Source organism: Solanum lycopersicum, chromosome 1 (genome assembly GCF_036512215.1).
Source record: "Solanum lycopersicum chromosome 1, SLM_r2.1".
NCBI classification, from domain to species: Eukaryota; Viridiplantae; Streptophyta; class Magnoliopsida; order Solanales; family Solanaceae; genus Solanum; species Solanum lycopersicum.
The window spans coordinates 632,545-656,142 of NC_090800.1; the positions used below are offsets into that span (position 1 = coordinate 632,545).

General features: G+C 26.5%; 3 protein-coding genes and 1 long non-coding RNA gene across 4 annotated transcripts; all 4 read left to right on the forward strand.

Annotated features, from left to right (window-relative positions):
- The first annotated feature begins 5,466 nt into the window (after positions 1 to 5,466).
- LOC101248702 (nudix hydrolase 18, mitochondrial) lies at positions 5,467 to 7,404 on the forward strand. The gene is made up of 5 exons (XM_004228667.4): positions 5,467 to 5,642; positions 5,729 to 5,816; positions 5,929 to 6,012; positions 6,539 to 6,667; positions 7,070 to 7,404. Exons 1-5 carry the CDS (start codon positions 5,572 to 5,574, stop codon positions 7,178 to 7,180), a joined length of 483 nt encoding a protein of 160 aa, XP_004228715.1. The 5' UTR covers positions 5,467 to 5,571; the 3' UTR covers positions 7,181 to 7,404.
- A 1,642-nt stretch (positions 7,405 to 9,046) lies between these two features.
- LOC101245281 (probable peroxygenase 5) lies at positions 9,047 to 13,014 on the forward strand. Its single transcript, XM_004228655.5, has 7 exons — positions 9,047 to 9,666; positions 9,775 to 9,873; positions 10,448 to 10,533; positions 11,218 to 11,312; positions 11,907 to 12,032; positions 12,139 to 12,282; positions 12,781 to 13,014. Exons 1-7 carry the CDS (start codon positions 9,633 to 9,635, stop codon positions 12,797 to 12,799), a joined length of 603 nt encoding a protein of 200 aa, XP_004228703.1. The 5' UTR covers positions 9,047 to 9,632; the 3' UTR covers positions 12,800 to 13,014.
- Positions 13,015 to 15,934: 2,920 nt separating this feature from the next.
- On the forward strand, positions 15,935 to 19,549 carry LOC101245874 (probable peroxygenase 5). The gene is made up of 6 exons (XM_004228657.3): positions 15,935 to 16,143; positions 16,817 to 16,915; positions 17,035 to 17,120; positions 18,203 to 18,297; positions 18,418 to 18,543; positions 19,290 to 19,549. Exons 1-6 carry the CDS (start codon positions 16,128 to 16,130, stop codon positions 19,441 to 19,443), a joined length of 576 nt encoding a protein of 191 aa, XP_004228705.1. The 5' UTR covers positions 15,935 to 16,127; the 3' UTR covers positions 19,444 to 19,549.
- Positions 19,550 to 20,548: 999 nt separating this feature from the next.
- Positions 20,549 to 22,648, forward strand: LOC138347368 (uncharacterized). The gene is made up of 3 exons (XR_011220223.1): positions 20,549 to 20,647; positions 21,306 to 21,375; positions 22,405 to 22,648. It is a non-coding gene; the product is annotated as an uncharacterized lncRNA (long non-coding RNA).
- The last annotated feature ends 950 nt before the right edge of the window (positions 22,649 to 23,598 follow it).

A 23,598-nucleotide genomic window follows, 5' to 3' on the forward strand; every position in this document is an offset into this window, starting at 1 on the left:
TTTCCTAATTTTCCTATGCACGTGCAGTCGACTAATTATTACTGTTTTTTTTCACTAATTATATTACATTATTAGAAGAAAAAAAAAAAGATAAAGATGAGACAAATGCTTTTTTGGGGAAATTTCTTGGTTTTATGAGCCAATTAATTTAAGTATGTATTATCTAAATAATTCATATATTGAAATTAATAATATATGAAATAATATATAACTATTATTTACATAATTTTTTCTAATAATTAAACGATGATTTCTGAATCTTCAAATCACTTCTTATGACTAAATAACTCTTTAATAATACCAGGTTAACAACCAACCGACCTACTAAACCTTAGATCACTTCCTATGACTAAGTCACTAAATCATGTGATTACCTAAGGGAAAACCTAGTATATTATATTAGTGTCCATAATTAGTATATGTATATTAGCATGTGAATTATATTAATGTTGTATTATTCCTAATTACTAGGAAAAGTCTAACAAAAATGTAGATCACTCGGTTGGAGGATGGATCTAGTCTAATATTAAAGTCAATCACATTATTTTCATGAGGGAACAAAAAAAGATTCTTTTGATTGCTAATTGTTTAATTAATTAATAGTACTAATTGTCCTTATTCTAGAGGAAGAAAATGGTAATTAAAAATATTCCCAAAAGTATGCTTTAATAAGAGTTTCAAGGAAATTCAAGTCTTGTCAAATTTTAGAAATTGCAACGCAAATATCGAAAACCTTAAGTATGGAGTTTAATAAGGTCTTAATGTCTGTAAAAATATTAAGTATGGGTTTTAATAAGGTCTTAGCAATTCTGAATCACTAAAAAAGAAGGTGAATTATAACACATGAAAATTGGTAAATTAGGTGGTTTGTCTACTGCGGACTTTTTTGACCTTGTAAACGGGTTATTTTTGCCGTCAAAGTCAATCAGCTCACTAGTTAAGGTCTTATCGGACGTCCACGAAATATTTCGATAAAAATAACTTTGGAGTTCCAAATCACCAATTATAGCTCACGAAAATATGTAAGATGTTGGTTTGCCTGCTCTGGGGCTCGTTTGACCTTGAAAATTGGTAGTTTTGTCCGTCGAGGCCAATTGACTCAATAACTAAGGTCTTAATGGACGTCCACGAAAAATTTTGACAAAAATATCGTCAGAATTTTGAATCATCAAAAATTCATGGACTATAGCACACGAAAATCGAAAAATTGGGGGGGGGGGGGTTCTGCTCCTGGGTTCGTTTGACCTTGAAAATGCACCCCTTTTCTTCACGGGACGAACTCGATACATTACCAAAGTCTTAATGGACGTCCACAAAAAAATTTGGATAAGAAAAATTCCCTAGACTACAGAACACGAAAATCGAGAATTTTTTGCGTTTACCTTCTTTGGGGCTCGATTGATCTTTAAAATGCGGCTACGTTCCTCGCGGAACGAATTGGGTACATTGGCAACGTCTTAACGGACTTCCACGAAAAACTTAGACCTTTTTGTTTCAGAATTTCCGGATCACAAAAATTTCATTGGCTATTAGCACATGAAAATCGATGAAATGTGATATGAACTTGAGAATGCACCCGTTTCCCTGCGGGATGAGCTAGATACATTGACAACATCTTAGCGGACGTCCACAAAAATTTTTGGTCATTTTATTTTAAAAATTTCAGATCACAAAATATCCATTGACTATAGCACATGAATATCGACAAAATATGCTTTTGAGCATGAAAATGCATCCGATTTTTTCACGGGACGAACTGGATACATTGTCAACGTCTTAACACGTGTCTACGAAAAATTTTGGTCATTTTGTTTCAGAAATTTCGGATCACAAAAATTTAATGTACGAGAATCGATAAAATTTGTGTTTACCTTCTTTGGGCTCGTTTGAACTTGAAAATATGTTCATTTTTCCCACCAAACAAACTAGATACATTGTTAACCTTATAGCGAACGTCCACGAAAAATTTTGGTCATTTTGTATCAGAAATTCCGGATCACAAAAGTTTCATGGACTATAGCACATGAAAATCGACAAAATCTGCGTTACTTGCTTTGGGACTTGTCTGAACTTGAAAATGCAACTGTTTTCTTCGCGGGACGAACTGGATACAATGCCAACGTCTTAACTGACGTTCACGAAAAATTTTAGCCATTTTATTTTGAAAATTCGACATCACAATAATTCCATGGACTATAACACATAAAAATTGATAAAATTTGTGTTAACCTGCTTTGGAGCTCATTTGAACTTAAAAATGCACTCGTTTTTCATGTGAGACGAACTGAATACATTACTTTCATTACTATAAACATTTATTGACGAGTAAAAACAAAAAAAAAAGTAAATACATTTTTATATGAAATTTTAATATATATTTATTGACAAGTAAACATAAATATTTTCTTATTGTAAAAATGAACAGATGAGGTTGATTTTATAAAAAATAGACATTTATTGATATAAGGTTTTTCTTTTTGTAAAAATGGACGGTGGTGGTTGACATTCTATAATTTCATTTACATGAAAATAATTGTGTCAAATGATTTTAGATAGAAAAAAAATACAAAAGAATGATATGGTCAATGACTAACACTTATTTATTAATAAAATCCATTTTAGGACTTGAGGAAGATGAGTCGAAGTCAAAAGGTTAAAATAGTATTTTACATTTCAAATATTTATTGTGATGATTTAATTAATTATTATATTTTATTTACGATTGTATTCACTTTTTTTTTTATTGCTTGCTTGTTTGAGATTATTTTAACATGTACTTTCTTTTTTCAAATTTTGCTTATAAAAATACATTAAATATTTGCTTGTGATTACGATACTGATGAATTTATTAGTTATAGACTTATAATTTTAAGGGAAAAATTGGTTGTTGTTTTTATTAAAATTTATAGTCATTACACATATATATGTTGAAAATTACGAATAGAAAATAAAGAAATAGCTACTACTTATAAGTTAGAATACATAGTAAGTATTAATATAAACATTTATATGGATACACCAAGTTGTGTGGATCATCTTGTTAATTAAATTTGTCATTAATAAATTATTATTGACTTAATTATATTAAAATATGATCCCTAAGATACAAATAGGCTTTATGTGGAGCAATCATTTGAAAAGATTTGATTAATAAGAGATAATTTATTATTTTATATTTAATTTACTTTTACTTATATGTATTATTATTTGGTAGTGAATTAATAAAATTATAAAACCACATCATTTGAAAAGGTTTGATTAATAAGAGATAATTTATTATTTTATATTTAATTTGCTTTTACTTACATGTATTATTAATTGGTAGTGAATTAATAAAATTATAAAATCATATCAACTCTTCGTTTCTAGCATGTTATATAGTTATGACAGAAATTGGAGATTACTGATAAGTCAGATTCTTCGTGAATATTTCAATCTTAAGACATCATTTCAGTTCACTTAATCACCCTCATGAAGAGGCGTAATTCGATACCATTGATATTTAATAGTTTTTATAATGATGATTGGATTTATTATTATCTTATTTATTAAATATAACAAAGCAAATAATGATATTTCAATGAACAATGAACGTCTACTAAAAAAAAGTGTTGAATTAAACATGAAGGGAGTCTTGATTCATAGTAAATTAATTTTCTTAACCTAATGTAAACATGATTATAAATATCAGGAGAAAAAAAGAAGAAGAAAAACATGTTGAGAAAGAAAAAAAATATAAAGAAAGAGACTAGAAACTTAATGCATCATTAAAAAAAATATTTTCTTTACAAGTAGGCAATTACTAGTAAAATTTTCTTCCCATTTTCCCATTTACTATTTTATTAATATTATTTGGAATATATATGAGACAAAGTCAAAACTCCCAGCCTAGTAAGATCCAGCAGGATAAACAAGGTTTAATAATATTTTATAATAAATTTATATAGTCAATTTAATATGAATTTTGAACATTTATAGGTTATTATTTCAAATTATAGTGTCATTTTATAATGTTCAGACGATGATTGATATTTGTTTCTAAGCTATACCGTCTTCTTAATATTGAACAATATTTTAAAAATATCAATTACTTTGTTTAATTTTAAGATTTAATTAGATCGATTATATATCTAAATAGACCTAATGCTCAATATTCTGGGCTAGCTTTGTAATTTTTGTAAAAAAATTATGCGTTAAAATCTTTAATTAGCAAATTGACTATCAAAATTCATTAAAAATTAAAAAAAAAACTAATTAATCTATAAAGTTACGAGGATAAAATTACTCGAAATAATTTGCATAATGTTAGGAGATAATTAGAGAACATCATAAAAATATAATCATTCTAATATATTCTAATTAGGGTATAAATTAAAAGAACAAAATAAAAAATTTATTTGTATTTCACGTCTCGTAACTTATTTCTCATTTAAATCATCTCAATATTAAATAAAATATTTTATTTCACGTCATCATCGTAATACGTAAATTTAATAAATAGATATAAGAAAGAAGAAAGAAAGTTACATAAATGAACATGTGTGGCCTCTAACACGCATCCGCGGTTTTGATAGCTATTATATCACACAAACATCCAACAATAGACTATACTAAAGTAAATAAATTTTAAGTCTCACTATAAAAACAATATAATAATTAATATGAATTGTATTAGAATGATTAGAATCTTTAATTTTAATATAGGAATTCTAAACTTTAGTTTTTTCCTCTTTAATTGAGTTGTGTATCATATGATATAAATTTAATCGTATTTCAATATAATGTATCACATATCGAATGAAAATATTAAAAATTAATATTCTATATGTATAACTTGTTATCGTAGGTTGCTTATCAATTAGAGCTTTTATTTTTAGAAATTTAGTTTGAGTAATCAATATATTTATCATATTTTGCTTTTGGTTGGTTGAATTAACTAGTTCTTAATATTAAATTAATTTAAATTCAAAAAATTAAAGACTTGTAGAAATATATTATAAAAACTATAATATTTGATAAAAATACATATAATTTAATTTTCGAAAAATATATAACAAATATTTTGAGACACATATATAAATGGCATAATACATAAATATATTCTTTAATTTTGCGTCGAATTACATTTATATCCTTCAACTTTGAGTGCGCACAATTAGACACTTAAAATTGTATGAAGTTGAACAAATAAACACACATGTCGTACATATCATTTTTTGTCCTACGTGGTATCCTACGTGTACTGTATCATATAGGACTCACGTGTTTTTTTTTTTTAAAGTTGGATAGTTAAAGTGTTTGTTTGAACATTATAAAAATCTGAAGTCAAGTTTAGAGTTCAATATATGTATTATGCCTATATAAATCTGTAATATATTTTTTGTTGGGGTGGTTGTGGGGGGGGGGGGGGTTTGAAGTAGTTGGTGGATTTTTTTCTATTTAAAGGCCTTAGACAAAATCCAATTTCAAAAATTCTTCTCTCTTCTATTTCTTTTTATCATCTTTTTGTCTATTTTCTTTCTAAAACACAAAATATTTGCCTATTTTATCCTTTTTTTTTTAAGAAAAAAAATGGTTTGTATGGTTTCTCGTACAGGAAGGCAAATGCAGAGGTATAATAAAGGTCATCGTCTTGTTGTTGGGTAGGTGTAATTTTTTTTATTTTTTTTAAAAAAAATTGTCCTAATCTTTTTAATTTGTTTTTAAATTAATAATTATTATTTTTCAGATGTATTCCATATAGATTTACAAGAAATGGTGAATTTGAGGTGCTTGTAATTAGTTCACAAAAAGGTCATGCAATGATGTTTCCCAAGGTACATACATATATATGAAATATTGTTTTTTTCGTTAATTCTTTTTAAAACAGAATGAAAAAAATTTATTATATAAATTGAAACGAAAAAAATATTAAAATTATATTTGTAGGGAGGATGGGAAACTGATGAATCAGTAGAGGAAGCAGCTTCTCGTGAATCCCTTGAAGAAGCTGGTGTTCTTGGCATTGTTCAGGTAATTTAATAAATAAATATTTTTATTTTATTTTTTATACAAGTTGTAATATTTAATTAGTTAGCAAATAATTTGACTGGATATAAATTTTTTAAAAATAAAACACTAGTTCTTATGATAAACTCCAAATAAAAATAAAGTTTACGTACACTCTCTTTTAATCAAATTCTATTTATGAAATTACACAGATCATGGTGTTGTTATAATTAATGTGGTGTTGTGTTTTGAGTGGACATAGAAGTTATCAAAGATCGATATTTTTCTAAATTAGTCATTTAAAATAAATCATAAATATTCATATATCTAGAAATTTCTAATAAAATCAATCTTTTTTCAAACAAAAGTAGAATATTTCTTCTAGATATCGTTGGATATCTCAATTGTACACATTATTTTTTTTTGGTAAGAGAAGTTTTAGAGTCGATTTTTTCCTAAAGAAATGTATGATACGTAAATTAGTTATTAAATGAATATAATTTTTTTTTGGTATAGAAATTTTAATAATTTGTATGTGTGTTTTTTTCAGTGTGAATTAGGAAAATGGAGATTTAAGAGCAAGAGCCAAGGCATTTATCATGAAGGTTACATGTTTCCATTGCTTGTTACTGAACAACTCTCACTTTGGCCTGAACAAAATCTAAGAAAAAGAGCATGGGTAAGTATATTATAATATTTTGAACATCCAAAAAAAAATTTAATAACAAAAAAAAGTTTTAAGATTTATTTTTTAATTTGCAAGAAACACTGATAATAGTAAGATTTTATTTGTGCGAATTAAAAAAGGTAAAGCGTAGACAGACCTAGCTTATTATTCGTATCTTGTGTGAGATAGGAATCATTAGCGAAGTCAAGTGGGAGCAAGGGATTTAGTTTCATTCTAACACAAGAAATTATACATATATTTAAGATTTAAATTATAAAATAATTAAGTTTGCTTACCTTATTAGTGAAAATTTTGAATGTAGTTACTTAACAATATATTATAGATGAATTTCATAGTTAAATTTTTTTTTTAGTGAAACCAAACTAAAATTTTATTTTGATTTTATTTGTGTAGATGACAGTGGAGGAAGCAAGTGAAGCTTGTCAACAATGGTGGATGAAAGAAGCACTTGAGAAATTAGTTAATAGGTTAAATTCATCAGATTTTGAAAGTGCTATTAGCTAGAAAAATAAAATAAAATAATTTATTTTCTTTAGGATTTTTTGTAAATAAATCTATAGAGAAAAAAAAAAGTCCAATGATGTTCATAAATATTGGATAATCAATGGGCTTTCACAACTGTATCATTTAGGGCCAATGCTTGTGAATTTTTGTTTATTGTTATGTTTGTTTACATAACTATGATTTTGGTCTTAAATGTTTCAAATAATATTTAAATATGTCTGATATCTCTATTCTCCGATTTTAAGTATAATATTTTTATAAAAAAAATCGACCTCTTGTATATATCTATCATTGATTGTCAAGTCAAATTCTTTGAGTTCCCTAAGTCCCTAATGGAATGGATCATTCTATCAACAAAATGAATGTTGAGTCTGTTCTGAATGCTTCTATGATCTGAAAGTTCTCACGAAGAGTATAAGATGCTACCCCCCCTTCTATTCCTTTCGACGCTTTGCTAGTCTTCAACATGAGCATTGAGAAGTTTTTCAGCAAAAGTGCCCATTGAGAACAGTGTGGAGTCAGATAGGGTCGAGGGGAAGAAACCTATATCATTTGTATATTGTTAAAGATACTTTTCTTAAGGATATATAGTAGATGTTGAACCCTTTTAAATTCGTCGTGAGTTTACTTCTTCATATTTTAAACTCTTTTAGTGAAAATTCTGACTTCGATATTACTATCTAACTAGTTGCAATGTTGTCTTGGAGTTGTTGTGTGAGAAATAAGGGACTATTTTGTAACTACCTAAGTTGGAATCTTTTATGTATATATACTATAATATGTTGAATCCTCGTAGTTATCAAGTATATTTAATTCTTTATATTTCAATTCTCTAAAATGAAAATTTTGATTTTATCACTGTGTGCCAATTGAGAAACAATCTTATAGTTGTGTATATAGTGAATATCTCAATGGTATTGATCATGATTTGAAGGCTAATTCATGGGCAAAGCTAAATTTACGAGTTGGAGTTTATGGGTTTTTAAAGTCTACTATTTATACATATTTAATGATTTTTCTTTAAGTTATAGGCTTATAAACTTTTATCGCAATAAATTAAATTTTATTAAAATCATATTATTTATCAATTATATTGAAAAGTCGTTACATCAAGATCATCGTTCTTTACCACTTGTATCAAGGTTGCATTAATCATGTTATAATCAAGATTATTTGATGTTTAACTTAAAATTCGTAGACATTTATACGATAATAGACATTTATACGATAATCTAACTTAAAAAAAATATTGCACCTTATAAATAAGAAGAAAAAGAGTAAGGCTAAAGCCAAAAATAAATAAATATATTTGTATATTTTCCGTTATACTTAATTTACTCTAAAAGCAAACATTTTTTTGTTTTTTTTTCTTTTTTTCCATGCTTTAACTTCCACGCTATTATTATTATATCCCCTCGTTGCTTCTACTTCTTGTAAACTATTATAATTCCTTTTAAGCAACACAAGAAAAAAGAAAAAAAAAAGTAAAATTTGAGGAGTGAAACAATGACGAATTCATAACGTAATTTATCAGCTCACAAAATACAATAATTTTTTTTCTAATATACTATCTAAAAAAAATTGAGTATGAACTCCTTACGATTATTTATTTGAAATTATATTAAACCCATATTTTTAAAAAAATAATAATAATTTAACCAATCAAATATTTATATTTATTTATATATATAAATGAAAAAATGAAGTTCAAATAGTGAAGAAAGGAACTAATATCTCCCTAATCATTAGATGTCTTTGTGGGTTGGGAAGCATTGCTTGTGGATATGGTTTTAATCTTTCTATTAAAAAAAAAAGATATTGTACACAAATATTATTTTAATTGATATTTTAAAGCAATTTTAATTCAATCAATTTTATGAATTTATCTTTTAAATTACCCTATAAAAGAGTTATAAGCAAAATGCATATCTTATGAACTTGTGCTCTAATCTATACTTTTTTTTCTTTTTAATTTAAGCTTAAATAATATCTTAATAACTCGATCAAAGCCAGATCAAACTCAACTCGATTAAAGCTCACGCCATTGAACTCGACTCAGCTCAACTCAGCTCGATATGTTTATCCAAAACTTTATTTTTCTTAAGGTGGGGTAGGGTTTGGGGGGGGGGGGTAAGTGCTTTTGTGTGAGAACACTAAGCAAACTTCACAATTCCCTTGAGGTTGCCACCTACACACTTTTACTTGTTCACAACTATATATTTTAGACATTTGTCTTGGGAATATAATACAACTCAAAGAATTTTTTTTAAAAAAAAAAGGAAGTTAAAAAGCAAAACCCCAAATTATTATATTCTCTAAATCCACATCTAATGCTTTAAATTTTCAACAAAAAAAAATTCTTTATTTATATATTGTTTAAAAAAAGGTAAATTTTGAGTTCAATTTATTCTCTATATGTTGATCATCTTGTGTTAACAAGATTTCCTATCACATGGCTTCTTCCTCAAATAATATTGATGAAGAGGGTATGCAATTTTTTTTAATTGTAATTAATTTTTTGTTTTTTTTTTAATTTTCTTATATTTATTGTTTGTTTGAGTAATTTTATGGTTCTTGGGAATTTAATAATGCAGAAATTGAGAGGAAAGAGGAGCCAACACCTTTGGAAAAACATGTTATGTTTTTTGATATTAACAAAGATGGTGTCATTTACCCATGGGAAACTTATAAAGGTAATTTAATCTTTCCCTCGCCTCGTAAAACGATCTACTAAATTCATCGAGTTATTTTTTTTAACGGATGATAATTAGTAACCCCTAAAGGGGCGAAGCTAAAAAAGCGAAACTATGATACATAATATTTTATGTTTTAATTTACGTGACAATGTTATTATTTTATAATTTTTTGTTATGACAATTCTTTATATATGGAAAAAGTATTGTTTTAAAATACTTCAGGTTATTTTTATTTTATTATCATAAATGTTATAAAATATTTGAGAGAACGTGTTTAAAAGAATATTTTTCTTTTATTAATTTCGTGCTAATTAAATTTTGTCATAAATTTTTCATGTGCACTTGTAACGAAATTATTGTGGATTATGTTAATGCACATTCTCACCTTATCGATATAAGTTTAATTTGAATCGATTATTTATATCAAATTAATAAATATATGTCGTATATTTTTATATATATACTTTTTCTACTTATAACTGTGATAGATTAACACGAATTATTGTCATTTTGAGCTTTTTCATTATCATTTAACTTCTTTTTTTTTGTATTCTTTTTATATTTTTATCAGGATTTCGAAAAATTGGAAGTGGTGTTCTCCTCTCAACAGTTGCTTCCATTTTCATTAATGTTGGGCTAAGTGGCAAAACTCGACCTGTAATTTCCCTCTTTTCTCCTAGTAGTATACGTATTCGCGCGTTGCGTAGATATATTAAAATTCTTAATAATGTTTTCAATTTAAAATAACTAACATGATTTATGATGAACTTAGTAATATATTATCAAAATATTGATATAAATCATTAATTTATTCATTGAATTCGTGAGAAAAGAAAATATAATAATATTTTAACATGAAAAAAATTAGGAAGTTTTCCTTTGTTTCAAGGAGAATCTGGTTTTCATCCTACGTTTTTCTAGTGAACTGAGTGCTGAAAATCGAATAATAATATTTTATAACATAAATTTTTCATTTTCTAGTGAACAGGTTTGATGGAAATCGAATAATAATATTTTATAACACAAATTTTTCATTAATTTGCGATAAGAAAACCCTTTCTTTCTAGTCTTGACAAAGTGAATATTAGATATTCCAATCTAACATGACTAGATATATGCCTTTTGTTTTATATTCCCATAATTAGTTATATACTATTCTTTCTTAATTGGGCCATCAAGATGGCTTTGATGTGCAAGTTTATGCTACAAGACTTTTAACTTTTAACCAAATTAAGAGAAGTGCTATAAGATTAATGTACAAGTTTATGCTATAAGATTTTAACTTTTAGCCCAAAAAAAAAAGTGCTATAAGATGAATGTGCATATATGTTTTATGTACAGGGGAAGTGGCCATCTCCACTATTTCCAATTGAGGTGAAGAACATCAAATTTGCCAAACACACTAGTGATAGTGATATCTATGATACTGAAGGAAGGTAATATACTAATATTTATACATTTTATACATTGACAGTGTAAAGAATTTTACATAATCGCGTCGTGTAAAAGATAACTACACGTAATAAGTGAAACAAGATATGTGAAAAACAAGGCATAAGAGATTTGGACTCTTTATAATTCTTACTTCACGAGCTAACTTTTTTAGGTTACGGCAAGTGAAGGTTAGTTTCATCTCAACGTATATCAGAGTTACACCACTTATCTCGATTCTTGATTTATCCTTTGTTTTGGTCCTGATCTTATATTATGTTGTCCACGCTCTAGTTAGTTGATAGGCTTGGGTGTGTTGGGGTGTACATAGATTCCCTCAATATCGTGACATTACTATAATGGATGGGAACGTAATGAGTTTAACGTCTATATACTGATAGAGTGATAGTATGTGTATACATGAGTTTTTAGTAGTGATCACTTAAAAGGATAACTATATGTTACTATCAATGGTGAATAAAAGTATAAGTTACTTGGAAAAATAAGATAGACTACATGTTATAGTTAAAGTATTGTCGATACAAACATAACTTGTATCATCGATGTATATAAATTAAATCTTTCTTCGTATTTTGAAGGTTCGTTCCTGAAAAATTCGAGGAATTGTTCCATAAGCATGGACGAACCAACGCCAATGCCTTAACCGGTGAGGAATTAGATGAACTACTCAAAGCAAACAAGCAACCCAAGGACTTTGCTGGACAGTAAGACACACAAACAATGAATGCTTCTCTTTAATATGCAATGTTTACATTTTTTTTATATATATATAAAGAAAGTAATAGAGATAATTTGATGAATAATATGCAGCATTGCAGCTAAATCAGAGTGGAAAATACTTTATTTACTTTGCAAAGATGAAAATGGTTTGTTACCTAAAGAGACAATAAGGAGTGTGTATGATGGTAGCCTTTTTGAACAAATGGCCAAGGAAAAGCAATCCAAGAAACATAGGTATACCTAATTACCTATATAATTTGTTAACGACGAGAATCCTGCATCAACGGTAAAGTTATTTTTATATGATCAGATGTAACCTATATGTTACGAGTTTTTTTTAGATACGTATGTAGATCAATCATCCGCAGTAACGATAAAGTTATTTTTATATGATCGAATGTTACCTATATGTTACGAGTTTTTTTTTAGATACGTACGTAGATCAATCATGCATTGATATTTATGATAAGATAGGATGTTATATTACATTCCCCTTGGGGTTCGAGCAATTAGGCTATATGTTTGAGGGTGGAATTAGCTACTAACACTTGTACTTTTATATTTTGTTGAGAGGGGGGAGAGGTACTAAATTAACCTTCGAAGTGCGGTCTTTTTCTGACTTTGCATGAACACAATATACTTTTTGCACCTGGCTATTATGTTTCGTACATCGAGCTATTTTTTTTTATATAAAAAAAAATTGATCTTATTATTACTAACTTTTTGTTGCAGGGGTAAATCAAGTTCATAAAAAAGGTGCAGCAGTTATTTATTTATTATTTGTAACTATGACTTTGTATATATACGGTTGTGGTATTTGTTTCTTTGTTTAAAAAAAAAAAAGGAAAAGAAGTGTTGAATTTATTCATGTACTAATTGATATTTAGCAATTTCACTTTCCATTAAACTTTTGGTTTTGTATGAGTCATGTCTAAACTTTAATTTTATGTTGAGCTTGTTCTATTATTCGGTGTTTGACGGGTAATATAATTATTAAATATTTGAATTCACACGGTGTAAAGTTCATTAAAATAAGGAATTGTTTTTTATAATTTTTTTTTAATTTTAAAGTATGAACTCAAGACTTCTGATTCAATATTATAGAACATGTGTGATGATGAAATAAGGTAAATTTTAGAAACTTAATTGATCAGGGGAACTCTTACTTTATTAGCGAGGATTTTATTCCAATTTAAACCCAAAAAATAGAGTATTCAAATAATTACCTACATATATAAGCTTTTTCAAAATTTGAACAGGAAATATTTAATACGAATATATATTATGTATTTAATTAAAATTTATTATAATTTAAATATCTAGATAAAATATCATAAATTTAAGAATTTATTGATGTATTGTGCAAATATACTCAACGTGCACAAACAAGGGGACAAAAATGTATGAGTTGTCAAATAATCTTTGCATAAATAACCAATTAACAGATCGTGGTTTTGCATGTGAAAAAGATTAGCTCTAATAGTGATTTGATTTTCAAATGTTAGGTAATATTGGTATGAAAGCTAAAAATTAATAAAGTCAAAATTATTCAAGTTCGAGAAATATATTATTAACGGCTTTTGAATTTATAGAAATGAAGTTAAAATCATTTTCGATCAAAAAATACGTCATTAACAATCCTCGAATTATGGATATTAAGTTCAATTATTCTAGATCGAACTAAATCACTAACGACCCTCGAATCACAAAGAATTTTTAAGAGAGAAGAATCAGGGAGGAAAAGAATTGTATTCGATAAAATGTTTTTGGTTCATCATATTTTATTTGTTGTAGATTTATTTTTTATATATTTAAAATTCGTTGCAAATAAATTATGGCACGCCCAGTAGGACCAAGTCTACTCTTCATGATCTCTTCTCTACGTACAAATTAGATATGCAAATCTGAAATCACAAACACGAAAGAATGATCAGTATTTCAAGTCTCGTCTTTAAATTTTAGCAAGTCTACAACTCAAGCAAGGACACTTGTAGGCATTGTAAATTTGTAGGACTCTACCAAACGAGTTTCATTTCCATTAAGATTCTTGGAGAATGCAAGTAAATACTAACATCTAAGGTAAATTTTTGATTTCAAGAAGATTAATATGTTTTTATAAAAAATAAATTTAAAGTATAAATTTAATCGATTTAATTTTTATGTCTTTATACATTTTTTAAATTAGAACAATTTTACGCATCACTATGCCACCCATGATGCTTATATATGAAAACAAAAACTTGTTTCTCATTTGGTTATTAGTTTTGGAATAAATTATATTATGATTAATAGTTATTATAATGATAAATTATTTTTATTAAAAGGTAGAATAACAGTATTTGGCTTAGCTATTTTGAGAAAAGAAAATGATGAAAATATAATTCATTTTCTACTAAATATAAATTCAGGTTATTTTTGTATACAAATAACTTTCTAAATATTATATAATGCATGTTATTTTTAATATTATAAAATTAAATAATACTAAATATTAATTACGACATAACCAATTTAGTTTATGTTTATCATTTTCTAGAAGGTTATGGTACATTCTTTTATTTAATTTTTGAATTTTATGATAATTATTAACTTGAAGTACACGAACCAAAATTGAACGTGCCTTAAAATGAGGGGAGTGACAAGATGATTTTTTGCCACATCTTTTGATATTTTTGACTTTTTTTTTTGTCCAATTGATAAGATTTCACAAATCCCCAATAATTGTAATTTTGTGTTGTGTGCCCATTGCCCTAATATATTTTTTAGGGTTCGATATATATATTAAAATTTGAATATTTTAAATTTATGATATATATATAAATTTTTTTTATAAAAAATATTTTTTAATAATTTATATATTTAAAATTTAAATTTAAATTTAAAATTTCTTATTAAGAAAAATACAAATCTCATTCGCTGCATCACATTCGTTAGCAATTGCCATAATATTATGTTCACATGACATAAAAAGGGATGGGCATTTTATTATTTTAATAAATAACTTGTAATATCTTTTGTTGACTCTACCACAACCATACACTTAATTTTCACACTACCCAACATGATAGGTTAGAGAGATGAGTTCATTGATTACTAAATAATTTTTGCCTCAAAATAATTATTTTTTTATTTTATTTATTTGTCATATTATATTTTATTTTAAAAAAATTAATTTTAAAAATTATATTTAAAAATTATGTATAAATTATAGTTTTTTATATTAATATAGTAGAAATATTCATCAAAATTATATATCATTTAATAAGAAATAAAAAGGGATGAAGGGAAGTAGTAAATCATTTTTCCTTCTTTTAATTTCTAAATTTGGAAAGTCAAGAAAAATAGTACATAAAAGTCTTATTATTTATCCTTGTTTGGTGGACGAAAATTAGGAGGAAAAATCTATAAATTGCTAACTTTTTACTCCCTCTACCGACTTTTTTTAAAATTTTATTTGGTTTATGATATTTTATTGTGAATTTTTTTTCAAAATTGTGTTATTAAATATGATTTTATATTTTAATTTTATGAATCAGTTCAATATAAATGAATGGCGAAAAATAAATTCTCGTTAATATTAGTAAAAAAAGTTTAATTTTTTCTAGTGAAAATATTAATATCTCTTTTTTATTACTGATTCAATCAGAATATATACATGAATTATTTCAACGAAAAATTTCAATAGAAAAATAGTGATATCTTAACATTGTGAACTTTAATCTATATTTATAATATTAATATGAGAAAAATTACAATACATTTTAATAATTTTATAATTCAAATTTGAGTTTAAAAATATTAAATTTATCTTATCCAATCCAACTTTAAAAATTGTATTTCATAAAAAATAAATCAAAGTCAAACATGAATAGAAGAAAGTCCATATTTTTTTAATCATATATTTCACTATATATATACTCCCTCCAAAGAACAAATATACATATTATTGAAATCTCCCTTCTTTCTCTTTTTTCTTCTTTCTTCTTATTAATATATATATATATATATATATCTTTAATTTTTTCTAATTATATTATTATTAATCCACAAAGGCAAAGAAAGAAAATCAGTTTGATTCAATGGCTTCTTCAAGTGGTACTCAATTTTCTCTGTTTATTCTTCACTCGTTCATATATATGTATCGTTAATTAAAAAAATTAGCAACATACTATTTATGTTGTTAAATAATACTCCATAAAATTGTTGTTAAGATCTTATTTAACGATTTAATAATATGAAGAAAAAAAATCTCATTACTTATGAATTATTAAACGATAGAGCAGTAATAGCTAATTCTTTTTTATCTTCTTTTGTAGCTAATTTTCACACATATTATTGGAGATTAGCATTTTATTAGCAATGATTTATTTTAATTATAGATTAATAATGAATTTAGTAGCTAATTATTTCTTAGTGAGGAAGTGGTCATAATTTTTATGACTATTATCCCATGATTTATCTAGATAATTATTTACTTCACTAAATTATCCACCTTGGATTTTAATAAGTTGGATAAATTTAAATAGATTTTTAACATAAGTAAAATCTCTCTAACATAAAAAATTTTATTTAATTCTGTCGAATCATAAAAAATATTGATACAATGAAATTCTTTAAAAACGAAATATTTACGGTTAATCGGAATATATTTGAATTTCTCATTTCTTGAAATTTATACTTTATATATTTTTACCAACACAAATAACACATAAAAAAAAGAAGTTAAAACATATTGAGAAAATTAATATATTTATTATATTTGATGCAGGAATTGGAAATAATGATGAGTTAACTCCTTTACAAAAGCATGTAATGTTTTTTGATATTAACAAAGATGGAATTATCTATCCTTGGGAAACATATCAAGGTTTGTATTTTTCATAAATTTAATTGTTTTACTTATATTAAATTTAGAATTTTCCACTAATTTAATTATTAATTTTATTTAATATTTTCTTATTTTTTGTTTGTTTTATCATTTATTAGGTTTTAGAAAATTGGGACGTAATGTTTTTCGTTCACTTTTAGCTGCTGTTCTCATCCATGTTGTTACAAGTGGCAAGACTCGACCGGTATATTTTTATTTACTTAATTATATATTTTTTTATTTAATTATATCATTAATCAGAGAAATTTAAATCACAAATTTTTAATACTACATTGAAGTGTGTAGTTATGTGTACTTAAACCGTTAAATAGAATAAATTAAATTTTTTTTCGAACTCTAGGTATTTTGTTAATAAAATAAAATATTTTTAAAGACAAATAATATCTTTGATTTCTTGTCGGTGGTATTATTATTATATAGCAGGAATTATTTATGCCTACTGGCCACTAGACATGTTACATCAATTGATTGAATCACTATTTCAATTACTTCTTTAATTTATGAAATTTTAGAGATTTTTATTATATTTATAATATTAAATAATTTCATAAAATGATAATAGGTAAATTTAGTATTTAGAAGTGTTATATAAATAAGGTTAATTCAATAAAATAGGTTCTAACTAAATTTCTGTAAAATACAGTCAGATCAATAGATATTAAATAAAATGAAACGGATAGAGATAGTATCTTATCACTCCCTCTTCTCGATAAAGTCGGTTTAAATTAAACTTAATATTGGATATTCTTAGATTAAATAATTTTTAAGTATTTTTATAATATTTAGAACAATTAGTTCGCGATGAGATATTTTAAGTATCTTTTATCTTCTAAATTAAAAGAGTAAAAAGGTCAAACAGATTAGGTGAATAATTGTTGTCTATAATAAAGGTGAAGACAATAGCTTTTTTTTATTACGATAATAATTATAATAGGAGGAATAATATCGTCAATTTTTAATTAGTGATTTTGAGTTTAAATTTTGAGAATATGAAATGTTTTAGAACAAAATATTTTTGCCACTTTATAAACATCACGTAAATATAAATCTAAAAATTATATAAAATTTTGTTCATTATCATTTCACGTTATAGGAGTTTGAGTCGTATCTCAGTCTCAATATGATTGTTCATCCTATATATATAAATCATATCTCATTCGTTTATTTTATTTTATATATCTTAATTTGATCATGTACAAAGATTTTAAAGTACTTTTTTAATTATTATTTTTTGGCTAAATACTTATTTATTTGTTTTGTTCATAGGGAAAATGGCCATCTCCACTATTTCCAATAGAGATTAAAAATATAAAATTTGGCAAACATGGCAGTGATTCTGATGCCTATGATTCTGAAGGAAGGTAAAAATGACACTACACAATCTTTTTCAATTTCTTTTATCTTACTTTTATTTCTTTTTTAAAAATTTTAAAAAAATATTTTTTTCCGTACCAAATAATATTTCAAATATACTTATGAAGGTTTGTGCCAGAGAAATTTGAGGAAATTTTCAAGAAATATGCACATAACAATTCAGAGTCCTTAACATCAGAAGAAGTGAATGAATTGCTCAAGAAAAATAGAGAACCTAAGGACTACTTTGGATGGTACTATTTATATTCGATTATATTATCCGTTTCTTAAATTTATCAGTAAATTTTATTTAAATATTTAAAATATGATTTGTTTTTATTGAGTATCTAGACATATAGTAAAATGTCCTTAGATTTTTTCCATTCAAATTTTAAAAAATTCATGTGTGTATTTTCAAGTGGTTGTTATAAGAACAAATTTAACCATTTAAAATATATTACTTTCTTTAATAGTAATATATTACATTAACCTATAATAATAATAATAAACAGTAAACCTTAAAGACTATTCTAATTGAGGTTGATTATGTGTCTTTTTTATATTTAAAATATGTGTAAATTTTACATGATCTACATATAATAAATGCTTTGAAAATGTGCACAAGCTTCTATAAAATTAGTTTTTTTTCTAAAAACGTGCTATAAGAAAATTCTATCATTATGCTCAATTATTTGATTGAAATATGTTATAATTTAAATATCTAAATGAAATTTTATGATCAGTTGAAAAAATTATTAATGAATTATGTCATTTAATTATCTTTTAAGGGAGAAAAAATTTATTTTAGATATTGGTTATTAATTTATAATTGTTTTTTATTTGAGATGAGGGTTTCTCGGAAAGAGTCTCTAACTCTATGCGATAGTAATAAAATTTGCGTATATTAAATTCTTTCGTGCATAACTTTATTTAGTGGAATTTCACTGAATTTATTATCGTTGTTGTCGTAATATTTTATTTTTTTTTTTTTTGTGAATAGGCTTAATGCTATGACAGATTGGAGGATTTTATTTGATGTGGGGAAAAATAAGGATGGGATATTGACTAAAGAAGCAGTAAGAGATGTTTATGATGGAACCCTTTTTGAACAAAAGGCAAGAGAAGTTGCTGCAAAGAAGTCAAAAGAGAATTAAACTTATATTTAAAAAGTTATTTTTGTTATTCTATATTGTTTTGTTTTGTTTTGTTTTGTTTGATATATTGATACTCTTTGTTTTTTAAAAGAGAAATTTTTTTAAATTTTTTTTGTTGTTTTAATTTATGTTACTATGTTTTATGTCTTATTTTTTCTTACTCTTTCTATTTAGATATTTAAGAAGGATTTCTTTAAAGTTTAACGATATTAATTTTTCTTAAAGCATAAAATATAATATTATGGAAAATCGAAGATTCAACGATAAAGTTAAATTTTAACTTAAACAACAGGGGTAATAATGTAATTTTATCAAAAAATATGAAAAGACTAAAATTTGTACATAAATCGTATTTGATGAAAGCATTTTTAGGCATAAGAAGAAGGGTCTTTTAAGTTTTCAACAACGTGAACTATTTTAAAAACACAAAAAATAAAATTGTGGATCAAGAAAAGTAAAATAAGTGTGAGTCTAATAATTTGGAGAATCAAAAATTCATCGATAAAGTTAAATTTTAACTTAAATGGAAGGGGTAATAATGTAATTTCACCAATAAAAAAAAGAAGAGAACAAAATTTGTATATAAATCACATTCGCCGAATGCATTTAATAACTTATTTTCTCATTTTAGGCATCTAAGAAGGGGTTTTCAAGTTTTTAATGAAAAACTGTGGACCGAAAAAAGAAAAATAGGGGATGCAATTAAAATCGTGGAGAATCAAACATTCATCGATAAAGTTAAGGGATAATAATGTAATTTCAACAAAATAATAAGAGACTGAAATTTGTACATAAAATGCGTTCGCGCTTTATTTTCTCAGCTCTTTCTAGGCTTTTAAGATTTCAATGGTATGGATTTTTGAAACACACACAAAAAAAAATTGTAGATTGAAAAAAGAAAAATTAGAAGATGAACTCAAAGTTGTGGAGAATCAAACATTCACCGATAAAGTTGAATTTTAACATAGATTGTAATGACCCGGAAGGTCACTTTCGAAAATTTTAAATATTAGTATAACTTGAGTTAATTAATCGATAGTTTAAAGGGCTAAAGTGATAATTTATTTAAAACCATGGGTTACTTGACCCATATATATTAAAATAAGTTGGTTGATTTTAGCAATTATATTATTATAACTTGAAAAAAAAAAGAAAAAAAAAAGAGAGGAACATGAGATGCCGTAGGTCAAAACGACGAACACAGGTACTATCTGACCCTTTTCATTCTTTTTCCTTTTCAATTATTTATGTTAGTAACATGCTTAAGAAATTGAAGGTTTGGAATATATATATATACCAAAAAAAACAATAAAAGTGACATTTACTAATAAATTTGGAATTTGAATCTATAAGGGGTAGAGTAATTTATAAGTTATGTTTGTAATCTGTTGGTTTAGGGGAGCATAAATTTAACGAGAATGATGGCCAAATTATTAGCCAATCATTAGGAAAAGGATACGATAAAGGATGAATTTAACATATAGTTAATTTTAGGCGTATATAGATTTTGTGACTCAATTCTAGGGGTCTGTGGTTTAGGTATTACCTTGTTACTTGACTAATTTGGATTTCTATTGATAGTTATCACATTATAATTAAAGTTTTGATATAGTAAGATAGGTAATTAAATATTAAGAATATGATATTATATGAATACCATTCGAAATATAATATTGAAAAAAAAAACTGGGACTTAACCTTAGGCTTAAAACTTGAAAAATATGATTGTTAAAATGTTAATTGGCATCAAGATTTACGAATTTGACTATAAATTTGGGTGAATTTTTGTATCAAGGATAAACACTTAAGTAACATGGGTGTTGTTAATGTTAAAATCTTATTGTGGTAAATTGTTTGGATAGATTGTTCTGATTTGGAGCCCATTGAAAGGGGAAAGACTCAAGTATCGAAAAGATTGTTCGACTAAATGAGGCAAGTGGATTTCTAAACTCTTGTTAAGTGTATGAAATGCGTGTATTTCCTTATGGTATATGTTTGGGAGTAACGGGATCGGTGATGGGTTGACTTGTCCACATTGATTAATTATAATAATGAAAAAAAAAGGATAACAAAAGGCAATGTGATTAATTGTTTATGTGTGATGTGTTGAGAAAGAGTTGAAGGCTTGTTGAATCATTGTTGATGTGACTTCATGTTTGTGTGGTTGTGAACTGTGCGATGTTATGAAAATGGTCATCTCCTCATTATTTGTGTGAGCTTGTCATCTGCATTAATCTGAGGCATTGGTTGTGACAAGTGTTATGTACATTGAGAAAGAATGAGTACTTAAGAGGATGTACCATTTTGAGGGAAGTATCGCGCGCCGCGATGGATACTATATTTCGAGGGACGTATCGCGCGCCGCGATGGTTACTATTATCGAGGGTCGTGTCGTGCGCCATGACAGATGCATGGACAGATATGTCCCCCATAGGTCCCGGACTGAGAGACAGCAGGTGTGTATCACTAGGTCAGACATGCATCATTATACTTGACATTGTATTTCATTACATTACACATACTTATCATTAGTGAACTTGATATTGTGTTTTGCTGATCTTGTGATTGCCTTTCTGCGAAATTTGTGATTGATGAATACTGAGCTTGTTATCGAGGATATGTAATTTGTTGAATTGTTGTTGTTGAGGATATGCAATTTGTTGAAGTGTTGTTATCGAGGATATGTAATTTGTTGAATTGTTGTTGTTGAGGATATGCAATTTGTTTAAGTGTTATTGTGGAGGATATGTGATTTGTCTAAGTGTTATTGTTGATCTACGTGCTATGCAAACTGTGAGCTGTAAGGTTGGGCTGATTTGTGTGCAAGTTGTAGTTGTAGAGGTTCGGTTGGGGGTGGTAGGAGTACCCGTATTTTATCCCCTTATCTTGTGTTTAGACGTTTACTTGCTGAGTACCGCATGATTTGGTACTCACCCCTTGCTTCTACAAATTTTTTTGTAGGTTACTAGCCCAGATTTTTATGATATATATTCTCTTCTTTTCTGAGGCTTCTTGGAGATTTGTGAGGTAGTTGTTTGTCATCTCAGCAGACCTTCTTACTCCTATTTATGATCTTGTTCTACTCTAACAACAATGTCATATGAGACTTGTATTTTTCTTTTGACTCGATTGTAATACTTAGAGGCTTGTACACGTGACAACCAGATTTTGGGGGTATTTTTAAGTTGAACATAAATTTCCGTAATTTTATTGTTATGGTCGAGATTTAGGCTGACTTGTCTTGGTGGAACAAGACGAGTGCCATCACACCCATTTTTGGATCGTGACATAGATATTCATAGTTTATTTCAAGTTCAAACCTCGCATAAATTTTTGACGTGAATCTAAATTTTGATTAATTAGATCTCAAAGGAGTTTAAACATCTAGCGGAAAAAACAAGAGATTTCCAAATTTCCAACTTCCAAGTATATGAAGAAACCGTTATTTCCTTTCTTACTTTACTTCAATATAGATATAACAATAAATTTAGGAGTGAACCCCTTTAAAATAATTAAAATTGTACATTCAAATTAAATTATTATAAGCTACATGCTTTACTGCTGCGAAATTTTAGTTATAAATTTGAGTCAACATTTTAAGGTGACAAAAGGAAAATAGTAATTTTCATAGTAAAGAGAGAGAAAAACAAAACAAAGACACATGTAAGAATTTAATCATTACAACTTAGAACATTGATAGACATTAATTATTGTAATACATAAATCTAAAAACCAGAAGGATCGATTCACGTGAACTCATATATCCCCTTCTTAGTAAATCTAGTTGCCCGCGAACGCGGCAGCCCCTGTAGCCACTGCACCTACTAAAGTAGCTGCAATTTGAGCTATATTAACTTTGTTATTGTAATCCTTTGATGGTGATGAGTCCATAACTATTAATTTATCACTTAGCACACTTGAATACATCAAAGTCCCAAAATTTGAACCACTCCTATCCACTACACAAGTGTTACATGATCTTGGACTTTGAGAATCTAGACTAAGGTTTACTTCACCAACATATTTATCGCGCGACAAACTCCTCTTACAAATCAATTCGATTTTAACATAAATTTTACCTTGTGCTTGTATGATATTGTATTCTGGCACGATGAACGTAAACATCTTGTTCCACTCAGGATTTATGCTTTTCAC